Source organism: Stegostoma tigrinum, chromosome 22, assembly GCF_030684315.1.
Source record: "Stegostoma tigrinum isolate sSteTig4 chromosome 22, sSteTig4.hap1, whole genome shotgun sequence".
NCBI lineage: Eukaryota > Metazoa > Chordata > Chondrichthyes > Orectolobiformes > Stegostomatidae > Stegostoma > Stegostoma tigrinum.
The window spans coordinates 36,724,463-36,741,591 of NC_081375.1; the positions used below are offsets into that span (position 1 = coordinate 36,724,463).

General features: G+C 42.0%; 2 protein-coding genes, 1 long non-coding RNA gene and 1 other non-coding gene across 7 annotated transcripts in view; 3 read left to right on the plus strand and 1 right to left on the minus strand.

Moving 5' to 3' along the window:
* The window catches only part of LOC125463490 (probable ATP-dependent RNA helicase DDX41), a 62,288-nt gene extending 49,163 nt beyond the window's left edge, over window positions 1-13,125 (minus strand). For 2 of the 4 annotated variants that reach the window (XM_048554785.2, XM_048554786.2), the window contains exons 1-2: window positions 12,980-13,124; window positions 548-645 (exon numbers count right to left, since the gene is read on the minus strand). Coding sequence is in view for 1 of the 4 variants with exons in the window: in XM_059653774.1 (XP_059509757.1) it covers window positions 12,980-12,994 (15 nt within the window). In the remaining 3 variants the exon portion in view is untranslated. Of the gene's footprint in view, window positions 1-547; window positions 646-12,979 lie in introns of all 4 variants that reach the window. The other 2 variants (XM_059653774.1, XM_059653772.1) reach the window with 2 other exon arrangements.
* On the plus strand, window positions 4,270-10,756 carry tmem35 (transmembrane protein 35). The gene is made up of 3 exons (XM_048554787.2): window positions 4,270-4,344; window positions 4,672-4,819; window positions 8,201-10,756. The coding sequence occupies exons 2-3, from the start codon at window positions 4,697-4,699 to the stop codon at window positions 8,588-8,590; spliced, it is 513 nt and encodes a 170-aa protein (XP_048410744.1). The 5' UTR covers window positions 4,270-4,344; window positions 4,672-4,696; the 3' UTR covers window positions 8,591-10,756.
* Window positions 13,126-13,223: 98 nt separating the features above from the next.
* The window catches only part of LOC125463782 (uncharacterized), a 28,371-nt gene continuing 24,465 nt past the window's right edge, over window positions 13,224-17,129 (plus strand). Inside the window, exon 1 of the long non-coding RNA XR_009447079.1 lies at window positions 13,224-13,331. This is a non-coding gene — a long non-coding RNA (uncharacterized LOC125463782). The remainder of the gene's footprint in view (window positions 13,332-17,129) is intronic.
* On the plus strand, window positions 13,340-13,702 carry LOC125463892 (small Cajal body-specific RNA 2). The gene has a single exon (XR_007249930.2). It is a non-coding gene; the product is annotated as a small Cajal body-specific RNA 2 (non-coding RNA).

Genomic DNA, 17,129 nt, shown 5'->3' on the forward strand with positions numbered 1-17,129 from the left:
ATCAGGAGGAATGCATTAGTTATCAAACTACATTACTTCCCAAGTTGCACCTTACAAAAATGTTTTAATTATGTGGTCCCAATCGTGTGACAACATGGAGATAGCACAAAGTCTATTGCCAAAGTCAAAGGTTGAGAAATTACCTAATAAAGTATGCAGTATTGTGGGCTTTGTTCATGGTGACATAGAATATAATCAGAAGGAAGTCATGTTGAACTTGTACATGACACTGGTTCACTAGTTTATCCTCAGTTGGAGTGTCACATCAAGTTCTTCGTGCAACATTTTAGCAAGGGTGTAAAGGCATTGGAAAATACAGAAATGGTTCATAACAATGCTTCCAAAGATGAGGAACCTCAGTTATCAAGATAGATCAGAGAAATTTGGACTCATAAGATTGAAAAGAGATATTTAGAGCTATTCCAAATCATGAGGGGGTCTGTAAATAGTCGATAGGGAGAAACTATTCCCACCCATGAAAGGAGTAAGAACAAAGAGTCATAGATATAGAATCGGCAAAAGAAGCAGAAGTGATAAGAGAACAAACCATTTCACAAAGCAAGTGGTTAAGTTCAAGGATGCCGTGTCTGAGAGTGTGTTGGAGCTGACTTCAACAGAAGCATTCAAATGGTATTAGGTTGTTATCTGAAAAAGAAGAATGTACAGGGTTACACAAAGAAAAAGCAGGACAGTGGAACGAAGTAAATTTCACATTCTGAAAATCCATGCACTATCTTTGGACTAAATGGCCTCTTTCTGCACTGTAACAGTTCTGTCATTCTGAAAACAATGATCACACCTTTTCTGTGTCACTCATGATAAAATTTCCATTTAGAAAATTGTTCTTCAGGTGAAGTGCTCCAATCTGAGCCTAATCCGGTTGGTCTCAATTGGTGTGACATAGGGTAGTGTAGAATATGCATTCAGAAAGACCCATTCACCTCAAACAATTCTTCCTGGTTTTTATGCTCCACTCAAGTATCTTTCATCCTCTTCATGTCACACTATCACCATATTTTTCTATTTCTTTCTTCTGCATGTTCTGCCCAGTTTCTCCCCAAGTGTTTCTAATCAACGTGCCCCAACCACTCCCTATGTCCTACGGAGTTTTATGTTATGACTATGATGTGGGTAAATAATTCATCCTGAATTCCTTATTGGATTTATCAATATTTTGATGTCCCCTAGTTCCGTTCTCCACCAGAAGAGGAACCCTTCTCTTTGTCTGTCCTATCAAGTCCCTTTCTTATTTTAAAAATCTCAATCAGAAGCAAAAAGCTACAAAGTGATTCCAAAATTCATTTTTACCACACAATAACTAATTTTGTTTATGGGTTCTTTTCCTGTTGAAACCTCTGTCAGGAACCATAGCTTCTTAAACATTTATTATTGACACACAAGAACATTGAAGTTATAATTTAAACGACATCTTGCATTTACACGCAAATTTAAATTGCCTTAACAATAGTGTACTAAAATGTCTGAATCCTAAAATGCATAAATCCTTGGAAATCAATGTTTCCCTCAAAATTTCCCCAAATTGAAAGGTTAATTCCAACGTCTAACCTTGGCTCTGGAAAATTCCATATATCCTGGAGTTGCATGAGCTTCTCTTGCAGAGTAATGGGTAAAATATTAGTATGGATAAGTCTTTGTGAGCTAACAGGAAAAGAGAAGTGGAATGATGGTCTTTTTTTAGGGTGGTAAACTGTAACTCCGGCAGTATTATGAGAATTGGCACTAGTTCCTCGCCTATTATATATAATTAATGATTTGCATGAGAGGTCTGAATGTATGTTAGCTAAATTTGCTGATGACACCAAGATAGATAGGAATGTCAGTTTTCCAATGAAAACTGAAAGTCTGTAAAGGGAAATATGTTAAGTGATTGGGAATAAAGTTGGCAGTTGGAGAATAATGTGGATAAATGTAAACTTTTCTATTTTGTCAGGAAAAATATAAAAGCAGAACCTTATATGGTCAAAGATTGCAGTGATTGGTAGTAAAGAGGGATCTGAACATTCTGGTACATGAATCATAAAGCTATCCTTGATTAGGAAGGTAAATGGATGTTATTGTTTATGGCGAGGGAAATGGAATATTAAAGTAGGGAAATTTTATTTCAGCTGCAGAAGGCATTAGTAAGACCACATCCAGAGTACAATTTTGCTCTCATTTTTTGAATAAAAAGAGAGTTTTAGAAATAGTTCAGAGAAGGTTCACCTCCGGAAATGATGTGTTTATCTTATGAAGAAAGGTTGAACAGAGTAACCTATTTCCATTTGAGTACAAAAGAATAAAAGGGGATAATTAATTAAATGTATAAGATCTTGAGGGGCTGGAGGAACGCAGCAGGCCAGGCAGCAAGAGAGGAGCAGGAAAGCTGACGATTTGGATTCGGCAATGTCTGCAATCCTTTCTCAATGAGAAAGATGCACGCATGCACAAACTCTTTTTGCCTGCTTAGAAAACGGTCCTGCGTGTGAATATGTGTAACTTTGAGAACATGCAAATGAATGCCCTGTGAGCCAAGCTGATAATCTTAAATTGCTTTCATCTAATTCTTAGCACAATCGGAAGTATTTAGTAAGTATAGTCCAAAAGTAGAAGCACCTCTAATACTGGACCTGATATCCTGAGTTTTGTACTCAGAGCCTGGAGAGTATATTCGGCATGCTGCCCACTGTACTCACAGAAACATGTTATTTGATACAGTCTGCCTGTCATGAAGCATATGCCTAATACCTGGCATCATCCTAGCACTGAAAGTCAAGTACCCCATCACTTATTTGTGTGGTTGGCAGGATGCCTTTTTGGCCTGATGGTAGAATCCTTTAAGCAGAGAACACTAGAAGTAAAAGTAAACTTCAAAAAAGTAGCAGCAGGGGTTCCATTGATCAGAAACAGAACTGGACCAGCCACAGAAATATTGTGGCAACAAGAGCAAGTCAAAGGTTAGGAATTTGTGGTAGCCCACCTCCTATATCCCCAAAACCTATCCACCATCTATATGGCACAAGTCAGGAGTACTTTCATACTTTCCTCTTGCCTGGATGATTGCAGCTTCAAGTATACACAAGAAGCTTGACACCATCCAGGCATCCCAACCACCACATTCAACATTTCCTCTCTTCACCACCACCATCAAGGTGCACTGCATTTAGGCTCCTTTGACAACAACCTTAAGTTGGAAGATCAGCACTACAGTCCTCATAAAGCTAGGTAAAAAGATACCTCGGTACAAAATCTTTAGGTATAAATTAGAAAAGTAAAGAAGGATGAGTGAAGCAGTTGCATGGCAAAATCACCACCTGCATGTTCCCATCCAAGTCACACAACATCCTGGCTTGAAACTCTATTGGTCTTCCTTCACTATCGCTCGCTAAAAATAATGGAACTCCCTTGCAGCAGCTTGGGAGTTCCTACACTATAAGGACTGCAACGGTTTAAAAAGGCAGCTCACCAATGTGTTGTTGAGAGTGAATATAGCATTAGTTTTTCAGATTGCGATATAGAACTTATCCGTTTCACCTAACCAGCTTTGTTATACATGATTAGTGTAAATTAGAATATTTGAATGGGTTAATGAGTCTAAAAAGATGATAATTTAACCAGGGTACAGTTGGTCGATCAAGAGGAAGTTGAAATCATTTTGGCCAGAGGAGACGAGCCGCATTGCCAAGGGTACAAAGGTCGGACTTTAGATACTAACGCAAGCGAGATCCTACAGCCCAACACTCGAATGAGGAACCTTGAGTCAGGATGACAGAACCAACCAGTGTGTGACTGACCAACTTGTCTAGAAACAGATAATATTGTGAGAATTGTGATGTTTGAATGTTCTCTGTAACTGGTTTGATATGTGATTTATTGATAAAACATAATGTACTCACGATTGTTGTCTTCCTCTATTAGTTATATTTTATTAGTTATATTATATTTGTTCCTGTTACATTGTAGACTCGACCCTGTTGGCCAGGAGTCCCAGATCCATTCCCAGGGAAATAGCGAAGGCAACAAATACTGATGTAGCTCGCATCCCATGGGCAAAGTTTTAAAATGATGGTTTGGTTCACCTGTTCTTCATATTTTTGAGGGTCTTCCCACCTTGCAGGGTAATCTGAGCTCGTTTGGGCACTTTTCAGGCCCCAACATGGTGGCCGTAGCCCCTTTTGTGTGTCTGTGATATACACCGAAGGATAGGTGATATCTAAATTATCCTGCATGATAATAGCTATTCTGGTCACTTTAAATCACGCAAACTCATAATACATCATCGCAGAGATCAGATATCGGCGGAGAGGTGGAAGGCACGGGGTTTTCTGCCGGAGGTGGAAGAAGGATGTAAGGAAGGAGCGGGAATCTCTATTGCTGGGGAAATGGTGAATCTACTGGGTCAGGGAATGTCTCTATCAGACATATGGGGATCCCTATGATGGAAAGACAAGACTATAGAGGGGAGTTTCACTGGAGGAAAGGGAGTACCGACTGGAAGGACGGGCAAGTGTCTACCTGCCGACACTTGTACAGTCCCTCTCGTAGGGACCGGGAGCTTTATGGGTTCAGGGGATTTTTTAAACTGCTGTGATAATTACTGACAGGCAGGCTTTAGGACCCTGTAGCTGTGAGTGACGGGGCTTTTGACTGAATTCTCTCTTGGTTTCTGGGCAGTTGCGTGTGTGACCGGCTTCGATTGATGATGGTGTCGCCCAGGACAGTGACAATCGTGACTCTCTCTGTCGCCTTGGGTTTATTCTTTGTCTTCATGGGAACCATCAAACTGACGCCAAGACTGAGCAGAGATGCTTACAGCGAGATGGTAAGCAGGTGTCCAACAGACGCACTGTAGCAGCAGTACTAAGCATTGACGACATAGAACAACAGCGTCTAAATTAGACACGGGGCCTGTACCAACCAGTTTCTAGAAACTACTTCAGTATGAACACAACAAAGAGACAGCAGGCAGGAAAAACAGGGAACTAACACTACCCGGGGTTCACATCAAGTCTCATTACTTTACAAAAGGAATTATTCATTTCAGACAGGGAACAGAACAATCAAGACATTTTTTACAATGTTCTCATAAATAACAATAGCTAATATTTATGTAGCCCCTTAATTATAATAAAAACCCCCCACCGTGATTCACAGGAACTTTTAAAGCAATATTTAACACTGAGGCACATATCATAAGAAGTCATCAAAAGATTATTCAGATAATGAGCTTTAAAAGGTATAAGGGTGATAAGCCATGGGGAGGTTTTTAATTCCAGACCTTGCGGTCGAGGCAGCTAGAGACATGGGCACTAATTGAGAGTCATGAGCACCACATGACAATCAGGCAGTTTCAAGAGGCCAGAAAGGTTGGCATGTTGTATAGCTATAGGTGAGGAGATAAAGAGAAACAAGGTTGTTGAGGGGTGGGTGGGAATTTTAAACCCAGGTTGTTGTTTAACTGTGAACCGATGTAGGTCATCAACTAAGGGTTCATTATAGAATGAAGTTGGTAGTAGTTAAGAGTTTTGAATGGTATCAAATTTATTTTCTGAAGGCTCTAGGCCTGAAACGTCAACCTTCCTACTCCTCTGATGTTGCTTGGCCTGCTGTGTTCATCCAGCTCTACACCTTGTTATATCAAATTTATGGAGACTGGAATGTGGAAGACCTGCTGGGAATTCTTTGGAATAGTCAATTTTACAGGCAATGAAGACATGAATGAGGATTTTAACAAATGAGCTTAGGTAGGGTAGTGGGTCATAAGGTGGAAATGTATGGTCTTAGAGAAATGATGTAGATATGTGGCAGTAAGCTCACCTTGGGCTCCAAGTAACAGCAAGTTCAGAAACATTCTTGCAGTTGCCAGCGAATAAAGACAGAAAACAATGGCTTCAGTCTACTGGATATTGGATGAACAGTGCGAATAATTTAGCAAATGGGGAGGAATCAAGAGAGGGGTTGGTGGAATGGAGGCTGTCGTTATATGTGAAAAATAATGCTGTGCCTTTTGATGATGTTGCTGATAGGTAGCCACGTAGATAACAAAAAGTGGTGTAGGGGCCATGAATATGTTGTTGGGAAATACCAGAAGTAAGAGCTAAAATAAGACATTTTAAAAGATGCTCTGGCTACAATTCGCTGCTGACATTCGACACAGATGAAAGAAGTCCAACCCAGCTGGACAACAGTGGAGAGGTGTTATAGAGGGATGATATTACCATGTCAAGGGTGCAGATAGGTCAAGAAGGGACAACGAGAGAAAGTCGACCTTGGACACACACATATAGCAGCAGTGCAGGAGCTGAAAGAGATGATGGTGAGATAGGTTTGGACTATTTGTAACTGTGATCAAAGCTCTTTCAATATTCTGGATTGGAGTTCTGATAAGATAAGAATGGATTTTGGAGCAACATATTCAAGGAGGCTGGCACTGACAAGGGAGATGGAAGAGTGATGGTATGAGGATGATGAGGTCAGAGGTTGTTTTCTTTTAAGGAGACAATTTTTAGAATTTATTGCCCATCCCTAAAAGTCATTGAGAAGGTAATGGTTTGCTGTTTTCTGAAACTGCTGCAGTCCTTTTGGCAAAGGTAGATCCATAATGCTGTTAGAGAGAGAGTTCCATGATTTTAATCCAGCCATGCTGATGGTTCGACGATATATTTCCAGATCAGGTTGGTGAGTGGCTTGGAGGGGAATTTGCAGTTGGTGGTGTTCCCCTGTGCCTCCTATCCTTGTCCATCTAAATGGTAATGGTCATGGGTTTGGAAAGTGCTGTCAGTGAGCCATGGTGAATTTCTGTAGTGCATTGTGTTAATGCTAACACTTAGTATCAGTTGTGGAGAGAGTGAATGTTTGTGGCGCCAATCAAGTGGACTGCTTTGTCCTGAATGTTCTTGGAGCTACATTCATCTGAACAAGTGGAGATTATTCCATTATATTCCTGACTTGTGCGTCATAGACAGGCGTTGGGAAGTTATAAGGTGAGTTACTTGCTGCAAAATTCCTAGTCTCTGAACTACTCTTATTGCACAGTATTTATTTGGCTGGTCCAGTTCATTTTCTGGTTGATGGTAACTCCCGAGACATTGATAGTGCAATGGTGATGCCTTTGAATGTCAAAGAGCATGCTTAGATTCTCTCTTATCAAAGATGATCATTACCTGCCACTTGTATGACTTGCATGTTACCTGCATCTTGCTAGCCCTAGCCTGCCTGTTTTCCAGGTCTTGCTGAATTTGTACATGGACTGCTTCAGTGTCTGAGGAGTCACAAATCGTGCTGAAATTTGTGCAATCAGTCAACATCCCCACTTCTGGAAGGAGGATCATTAGTGAAGCAGCTGATAACTGATTTGAAGGCGAGATGGACAACACCATCTGAACTGAGTAAATTTAGCGAATAGGAGAAAGAAGAAAAGGAAGTGATGTGGTCAGTAGTCTAATGTGAAAAGGATCAAGGGGTCAGGATGTGGGTCTCATTGACATGATTGGTCTAGAGAGGACATGAGGAGGACAGGAGAGAAACTCAAGAAATATGCAAGTTCAGGGCTTGGACAGATGGAAACCTCAGAAGGTTTGGTGCAGTAGGCTACTGGAAAGGAATGACATGGCAGGGCCAGTTGATTAGATTAACTAGACTTTAATGACAAAGAATCCCACAAATGAGTCCATAAGGACTTTTGCCATCACATTTCCAAGTGCAATGAGGGATGGGTATCAAATCAGTGTCTTGCCACCAACACCCACATCCTGTGAAAGTATTTTAAAAATCTGACACACCACTCCTCCCCAGTGTCATTGGTTGTGTCTCATCTCACTGTACAGGGTATACACAGAGTGACCATTTCCAGTCAGTCTTAAATGAGCAGCTTCACTGTTGAGTTTTCACAGTGATATCAGTCAAAAGATGCAGAGGGGAAAAGAAGCACATCCTTATTTACTTTGAATTATTATGATCTGGAATATGCTGCTGAAAAGGGCAGTGAAAACAGTAACATTCAGTAATAACTTTCAAAAGGAAACTGTTCAGTGCTTCAGACAGGCAAAAAAGGGCAGCACTGCAGGGAGACAGTGAGATTAATTAGCATGATGAGCCCAGTAGCCTCCTGTTGTATTGCAAAATTATAGCGAATCTTCCTCAAAATTACATTGGGATTTTTTAAGCTATTAATGCCATGAATTTTCCACCATTTTATTTTCAGAAAAGAGCTTATAAGGAATATGCCAAGGCCCTGCCAGTGTTAAAGAAGATGGGTATCACATCAGTCCTGTTGCGAAAATTAATTGGCACGCTGGAGTTGTTGTGTGGCATTGTGATGACACTGGTACCTGGGAGGCCCAAGGACGTGGCTAACTTTGTACTGCTTCTGGTCATGCTGGCTGTGCTCTTCTTTCACCAGCTGGTGGGTGATCCACTAAAGCGCTACGCCCATGCACTTGTCTTTGGGATCCTACTGACCTGCCGGCTGCTGATCATTAGGCAGGGAGACGACAAGGAGATGGTTCCAGGAGTCATGATGAAGGAGGTGCAGGCTGGCAGAGATACCAAGACTGAGACTGATCAAGATAAAGGGAAACTTAAAACCTCCTAACTTGGCTCATACAGATAGCAGTGGAGCTCGGGCAGCAGGCAATTTCTGCCCGGAATCTTACAGGACTTTTGTATCACACTCCATTTAGCTGGAAGTGAATGATTAACAATTCGTGAAGATCTGATGACAAAATCTCAGAGAACTTACAGGACCTTTCCAATGAGGTTGACAAGAATTCCATTTGATCCCAATCAATATTCTTCAGTATAAAATCCTCATGTCCTCAGTCTGTACCTACCTGTGTTCTATATTAATGATAAACATATCAGCTAAGAGGGATCATTCACAGTTGAAAAAAGACATCAAATTCACTTCATGGAGGGAGGGAAGAAATGACAACCTCCAAATAAAGAGAGAGTTTCACTAACAATGAAGTTCCAACTTTGAATTGTGCTCCCAAAGGTGACATTCTCTGGAAGACTCATTCCCACACATATCAATGAAATGAGACCAAACTTTCCCCAGGGTCTGACTTCTGCTTCTTGTAGACAAAACTTTTTCATGATTGAGTCATTGTAGGAACTGGAAATGATTTTTCTTCAAATATGAGATATAAACTGAGCTCATTGAGACCACCTGTTCAGTGCATGGCAGTGATGGGCAGCCGGAGATTACGTCATGGAAGTTGGATGGGTTTCAGCTACAATTTCCACTTGTCCATTATCTCTTCCTCCCCATCACCTACCTCCATATCAGCCTACTCTTCCTCCTCATTATTTTGTCATTCTCCCTATCACCTCTCTCTTGGTGTTTCTTCCCTGTCTTTTCCCTTTTATTTTCCTCACTTTCTTGTTAATTCCCCTTTCTCTATTAACACACTCAATCATCTTGCCAAAAACATTTATTTTACTGTTCAGTTATTTGGTATGATGGGTGTTTTATTTAAAATGTATAGGAGAGAAGAGTAGTGAGCAGAGTGACACATATTTCCCACTCGGAGGAATTGCTGACTTGGATTGTGGCTGCTTTAAACAATATGAGGATGATGAGGACGACTGGATATCAGGATTGAATGGACTATAGCCCTAATAAAAAGAACCAACCCAGATTAACCAAATGAGAGTTTATCCAAATTCTAGATTATAAGGCTGAGTCCACTGTCAACACTATTGGCTTGTGAGTCAGTGCATGTTATCATATTTTATTTGACATGTTTTGTTAATTACTCTCACTTAGAAACATAATTTCTGAAAAATTAAACAACAATGTCGAAAAGTAAGCAGACACATTATCAGAATCTCTCCTGCCTCACTTTATGTCAGTACTGCATTTCTCAAAACTCAGCAGAAAGATTCTCCTCTCCTGAAGGTGCTCTCACTACAATATATATGTTTCCTTTTCTCGGCGGATGCTGACTATCACTGGTTGGATGCTGGTCCACTCTTCTCCTGAAGGTGCTGATTCCGATTGGATGACGGTCCCCTCCTCTCCTGAGGTTGCTGACTCCAATTGAAATAGAGGTGTCCCACCTGCCTGCAGGTGCTGACCGTCAATAGAATGCAAGTCCATTGATATTGGAAGTGTTCTATCTCTCACTTCTGACCATTATCATGTCACTGTTTGCCATAGATATTGGTAGTAAAAGTATAAGATAGTCTCATTATGTTATGTACATAAGGTTAGGATTCAGTTTACATTTCATATGGTTAAAGCTTTTACTTGAATTTTACCATTAGACAGCTGTAGATTTTTACTGTAACTGCATCTAATGGAATTGGGAAGGTTCATTATCAGGATGCTTTGGAATTTCATGCGCCAAAAGTACAATCCAAATGACTGTGCTGTTAGATTTTGTTAAAATACACATCTTTTTCCGTTTTTTGTGAAGTCAGATAGCTGAGACAGTCCTGAGATACAAAGTGGGACAGTGGAACCCAGGATATCAACTTAAATCCCAGGTGATAGCCAAGTTGTCATTCTTTTTTCGAGAAAATATATCTTCTTCTTTACAATAACACTGTCTTGCCAAAGTCAATCAACAGTGATGGTGAGAAATAAACAATAAAATTCTGAAGTTTTTTTGCATAGGGTCGGGTTCAGCAAAGTTGCAGCCCTATCTGGGCAATGCAGTAATATTGTTCCTTTCTCTGTGTATCCACTGGTTCACACTGCGTTGTGCATGTCTGGTCTTGATTAAATACAATAAACAGGGTATGTTGAAAACCATTTGAATGTTGGAATCAAACTGTTTACAACAGGAATCAATCATTTAGACCATCAAACCTGATCATCTGACATTCAGGTAGATCACAACTGCTGATTTGTTTATTAACTCCATCCACCTACATTGCTTTGATATTCCTTAAAATACTCCTATCTGACAAAAATCTATGATTACAGTTTTGAGATTTTTAGGTAATTCAAAGCCCAGCTTCAAGAACGTTTTGGGGATAGCTCCAGAATTCCAAGAGTTTTCGAACCATAGAAAGGTTGTAGCACAGAAGGAGACCATCTGACATGACATGTCTATGATGGCACTCTACAAAGGCAGTTTAGCTAGTCACACTTGCCAGTCCTTGCCCATAGCCCTGCAATATCTTCTGTCCAGATATTATTCAATGCCGTTTTCAAAGTTATGATTGGATCAGTACATAATCAGACAAAAGCTGATATTTATTCAATCCTAGCAAGAGTGTAGGTATCATGTGGAGTAGTAAGCATGAATGAGCCTAATGGAAAGTGCAAGGGAATGGCACCAGTTGAAACTTGAGATTGATGAGCTAAGTGGTCTCTTCCTGTGCAATAACTAATCTGTGATTCTGGTTCTTCACAACTCTATTGTGATTTTTTGCTTCATTTCTCCGAAGTATATCTTAGCTAAATTTAAATCTTTGATCCCTGTTTCAACTCTCAGTTGATTGAATTCTGTGGTATTCTGCTCACTGTTAGCTTGGTTTTCTCTTTCCAGTACATTTTTCAGGCTCACTAAATCTGTGAGCCTGATTTTGGCCAATTTCATACCTATACTGTCACTTTGCCTGTTATTCCATAGACTTCAACTTTGCTGGAATTAACATTTTCAATGTTCTGGTCCTTTGCCACCATCCCTGTATAGATAAAGGATGAGAAGAAAATGACCAGTGTCTCTGAAATTTCCATTACTACTTTCATTGATATCCTTGGATGCGTCCCATCCCATTTAAGGCAGGGATTGATAAGATTCTTAAATACTGAAGAAATCAAGGGACATTAGATAATGCAGAAACACAAAATCAAAGTAGAAATGCAACTATTTAACATGTTCAAGATAGAGATCAATAGCTTTCTTGCCACCAAATGATATCATTGAATTCGTACAGTGTGGAAGCAGGCTATTTGACCCATTGAGTCCACACTGACCCTCTAAAGAGCATCCCACGCAGATCCAGACACACACCCCTACCTTAGCCTGGTAACCCTGCAATTCCCATGGCTAATCCACCCAGTCTGCACATCCCTGGATGCTAGGAGCTATTCAGCGTGGCCAATTCATCTAATCCACACATCTTTCTATAATTCTGACGAAGGGTCACTGAACCCAAAACATTACCTGCTTTCTCCCCACAGGTGCTGTCAGACCTGCTCAGCCTTTCCAGCAATTTTTGCTTTCGTTTCTGCACATCTTTGGACTGTGGGAGGAAACCAGAGCACCCGGAGGAAACCCATCCGGACATGAACAGAACGTCAGACGTGAACAGCCCCTGGCACTGTGAGGCAGCAGTGCTATTCACTGAGCCACTAAGCTGTAGTGTGGGAGAGTGACATTGAGGTAGATGATTTAGCCACGATCTGATTGAATTGCGGATAATAACGTGGAGCCGAGGCCAGGCAGCATGAAAGGAGCAGGAAAGCTGACGTTTTGGGTCGGGACCCTTCTTCAGAAATAGCTCCATTTCTTAAGGGATACTGGCCGGAAACGTCAGCCTTCCTGCTCCTCTGGTCTGCACGGCCTGCTGTGTTCCTCCAGCTCTACAATGTTATCTCTCACCCCAACATCAGCAGTTCTGATTGAATCGCAGATCAGTTTTGATGGGTTTCACGGCCGACTCCAGTTCCTATATCAGAGATAGTAGGAACTGCCGATGCTGGAGAATCTGAGATAACAAGGTGTAGAGCTGGATGAACACAGCAGGCCAAGAAGCATCAGACGAGCAAGAAGTTTCGGATGTCTGGACGGGCAGGGAATTCTGAACTAAACAGAGAGGGGGAGGCGATGGTGGAAGGTGGATAAAGGAGCTGATAGGTGGAGAGAAGACGGACAGTTCAAGGAGTCGGGGACGAGCTGGGCTGGTTTTGGGATGGGGAAATGTTGAAGAGTGTGAAGTCCACGTTGAGACCATCGGGCTGCAAGTTCCCAAGCGTCTTCCCTCAACTGACGAACCCCCATCCCAACTCCCCACCGACACTCACCTTTACTGGCTCCATCCCTACCTCCTTGACCTGTCCGTCTTCTCTCCACCCTATCTGCTCCTTTATCACCTTCCATCATCGCCTCCGCCCCCGCCATTTATTTGAGTCCCCTTCCCCTCCCCCATTTCTGAAGGAGGGTCTGGGCCTGAAACGTCAGCCTTCCGGTTCCTCCGATGCTGCTTCGCCTGCTGTGTCCATCAGCTCTACGGCGTGTTATCTCCGGCTCCCATATACCGTTGGAACACTGCAGGGGGCGCACGGATTGGGAGGTCGACATAAACCCGGAGTTATGGGCTTTTCTTGCAGCACCTAACGGCTCATCCACGAGATTATAAAAGGATAGGAGCTCCCGGTAACGTGCTCATTGGGAGTGGTGGCGGAGTTGAGTGTTGTGTTTAGGTGTGGTTGAAAGAAAGCGACAATGAGTGTGCGTTTTGGAGAGAGAGAGAGTGTGTGTGTGAGTGAGTGAGTGTGCGTCCGTCCGTGTGTTACGGTGAGGTGGCTGAACCGCCCTGTTTCCCTCCTACACTCTTGATCTTATTTGATCGGCCGGGAGGCCCGGGCCCCGGCCCGAGGTGATGAGAAAAAACCGCTCGCGAGCTGCTGGCAATGGGCGGAGGCGGCGGGAAAGGCCCCGGGCGGAGCGGAATTGATGAACAGATCAGATAGATGAGGCTGCGGCTCAAAGCCCGGCCACTGAGTATCGAGGCGATTCTGATCCGCGTCCTTCACCCGGGGCCTGGTGGCGGGGGAAGGAGCGAACCGTAGAAACACGGCGGTGGGAGATGTGGGGTTGGGGAGGTGTGCAATTTAGTCTGCGAACGGGAGAGTGATGAGGGATTTGGGTGAGGAGGAGGGGAGTTGTGGTGAGAAGTCAGAAATTGAAAGAGACACCCTGGACTGGTGGAGAAAAGGAACACCTACGCATTCGGGAGGGAAAGAAACATGCAAAAGTGCTTTTTGGGGGTGGCAAGAGGTACTTGGGGATTGGGCTGAAAGGTGTGGGGTACCCAGCGATCAGGGACTGTGGAGAGGAAGCAAGAAATACTGTGTACACTATATGTTTGGGAGTAGGGAGAAAACCGGGGCTAGGAGGAGAGAAGGAATACTGTATGTGGAGTGCGTCTCATAAATCGTTAGGTGGGTTCAAAATGAGGGAGAACTAATCAAGTTCAAATCACTTAATGTTTTACGTGAATGCAACTGTGTTGCACACGATTGAGTTACAGGTGGAAGTTGCCACTACGGAAATGAAATATGCTGTAACATGGAATTTAATGTTTAGGAGCAGGAGTTGGCCATTTGGTCGTTTAGGCCTGCTCCACCACTTAAGGGGAGCCATGGAAAAGGGGTCAAAGCACTTGGTTTTTTTTCTTCCCTGTTGGACTGCAAAGTGATCTCATTCGGTGGCCCTGAGTTCCAGTGGGTCAGTGACTTTTATGGATTCTATTCCCCATTGCAGGGGCATATCTGGTACTTGCTAAAATTTCTCACTGCTTGTAATGAAATGGTCTGTGATTTCCACACACATTAGTATGATCACTTAATGATGCTAGTATGTTTAAATGCTACTAATTTCAAATGCATGTAGTGTGTTAAAATACGGCATCATGTATTTAGTTGTCACAGTTTGAACAATGTGATGAAAGAATAGTTGAGGAAATGGGTAGGTAGTATGAGAGACCTTTGAGTGCACACTACTCTCTATAACTAGTATTCAGTTCCTCTGGAGGAAGTGCAGCCAGAGCCAAGTGCATTGCATCATTGGTGCCTTAGCTTTACAACAGAGTTAGAAGTCTGGAACAGCAGTACTGATAGGTGATTCAGTAGTTAGGAGTAGGTAGGGTTTCAGTTCAGATGGGAATCCAGAATAGTGTTGTCCTCCTGGAGGAGGAAGTGGCTACAGAAGACCCTGAGCCAACAGTTGTGGCCCATACAGGCATTAATTCTGTAGGCAGAAATATGGTCCTGCAATCAGAATTCAGGAATGGAATTATTTATTACTTATAGGGTCATGCAGCATAGAAACAGACTTGTCAGTCCAACCAGTCTGTGCCAACCATGTTCCCAAATGAAACTAGTCCCACTTGCCTAGTTTGGCCCATATTCCTTCACACCTTTCCTATTCATGTTCTTATCCAAATGTTTTGTCCAAGTTGTAGCTGTACTGACATCCTCTTGCAGTTCATTCCACACAAACTACTGTGTGTAAAAAAAAAAAAAGGTGCCCCTCACGTCCTTTTTAAAATTATTTCCTCTCACCTTATTGTAGGTACCATAGTTTTGAACTCGCTTACCTTAGGGAAAATACCCTTGCCATTCACCTTATCTCTGCCACTTAGGATTTTATAAGCCTCAAACTAATGTGCTCCAATGGGGGAAGAAAAAGTCCTGGCCTATTTTATAACTTAAGCCCTCCATTTCTGGCAATATCCTGGTGTATCTTTTCTGAACCCTCTTTATATGCAGAGACGTTCCATTTTGTTCAAAAATCTCTCAATTTACAGACAGTCAATGCGGCATGTTATAAATTCCTACTTTAGAAATAAAACCAGTCTGACTCTAAACCAAAACAGATTCTAAATGGGGCCTCACACCTAACATGCTTTGTCTGACTTAAAATGTCACTTCTTTACAATGATAAAACCTTTAGTTCCCGCAGGGCAGTGACTTGAGAGAAATTCATGGATTTACATATATGTATTAATCAATTAAAACTTTATACCTGATTAAAGATTTAACAGCATCTAAGGCCTGTTTCATACATCCTCAACAGCTGTATAACCCTTTGATCTTTTGCATGTAAATTCTGTGTCTGATGCCTCCTCTGTCACAAATACCTGAAGACGGAGCGAGGCTCGAAGCTTGAGTTTCCAAATAAACCTGTTGGACTATAACCTGGTGTCATGGGATTTCTGACCTTGTCCTCCCCAGTCCAAGACTGGCATATCCACATCAGAACCATCTTTGTGCAAAACATCGTAGAATATGGAACATACCATTGCATATGGTTGTCGAAGCTACCTTGATTCTAATAATATAAGAAAGTCCAAAGGCATAAGAAAAATAGCAAGTAGTAGTTCATTAACAGTAGCTCAGCCTACTGGATCAAATGGCCTGTAACGGCTGAAATTCTTATGATGCTGCATGTGCATTTTTTCCTAACAAATCATCTCTAATGAAATGTTACATCATGTATAAACACCTTGTTAGAACTATCCTCCTGCTGTGATTTCAGTAGCATAGAAAACATTGGTTCACCTGGTATGCCACCACCTCCTAGGCTGGCTGGTCGCTTAGCATCAACTTTCAATTTTCAAGCTGAAATAAACCTCCTGAACCATTCTTTTTTTCCTCTACCAGTCCTTCCAGAAAGATATAAAACTTGGTCCTTTTGGCAAATTAGCTTTGCAGAATCTTGTGGCACAAAAGATTTCATTGGTTCCTCAATTGCTGTTTCAATTTTATCAGCAAACAGCTTTTCCTCCATATTTTCCTTCTCTGCCTGCGTCTTTGACGTGAAGTCATCTTGTCTGGCAAGTTCAGTGTGAATTAGCAAGCATAACTTCAGAACTGTAATCTGCAGATTACTCCAAGTACCATATGATATGGATAGAAATCAGAAGGTAAAGGAGGTGAGTGTGGCAGAAAAGCCATTCTCATTCACTGTCCTTTAGGTTCTTTGAATAATAGGACCTGTCCAGGGCAGATGGTACTTGCATATACCGTGTGGCTTGCATCTAAACAGAGTTTGGACTAAGATCTTGCATGGTGATCGGGTAATGCTCTTGGGGAGGCTTCTAATTAATTTGGCAGTGGTGTCGGAAGCATGAGGTAATGATTCCAAATTAGGCCATTTGGCCTTCCAATGTTGCTCTGCCATGCAGGAATACCACAACAAACTTGGTTTGTTTCGACTTGCACATCTATTCCTCATTATCTTGCCACTCAAAAATCTTATCTACCTAAGTCTTAAAAATATTCAGAGTCTGCTTCCACCACCTTACAAAGCAAAGTTTAAAGATCATACAAAGCTCAGAAAACCTTAGGGTGACCCCGATTTTAAAACAACGCCCCTACTTCTGGATTCACCCATGAGAGGAAACATCATTTCCATGTCCACCTGGTTAAGACCACTCTTGATCTTGTA

Bases quoted from the DNA above. Each gene is read 5' to 3' on its own strand.
- tmem35 (XM_048554787.2), top strand. From the start codon at position 4,697: ATGATGGTGTCGCCCAGGACAGTGACAATCGTGACTCTCTCTGTCGCC. The intron at 4,820-8,200 runs GTAAGCAGGTGT...TTTTATTTTCAG, and splicing joins GAGATGCTTACAGCGAGATG to AAAAGAGCTTATAAGGAATA.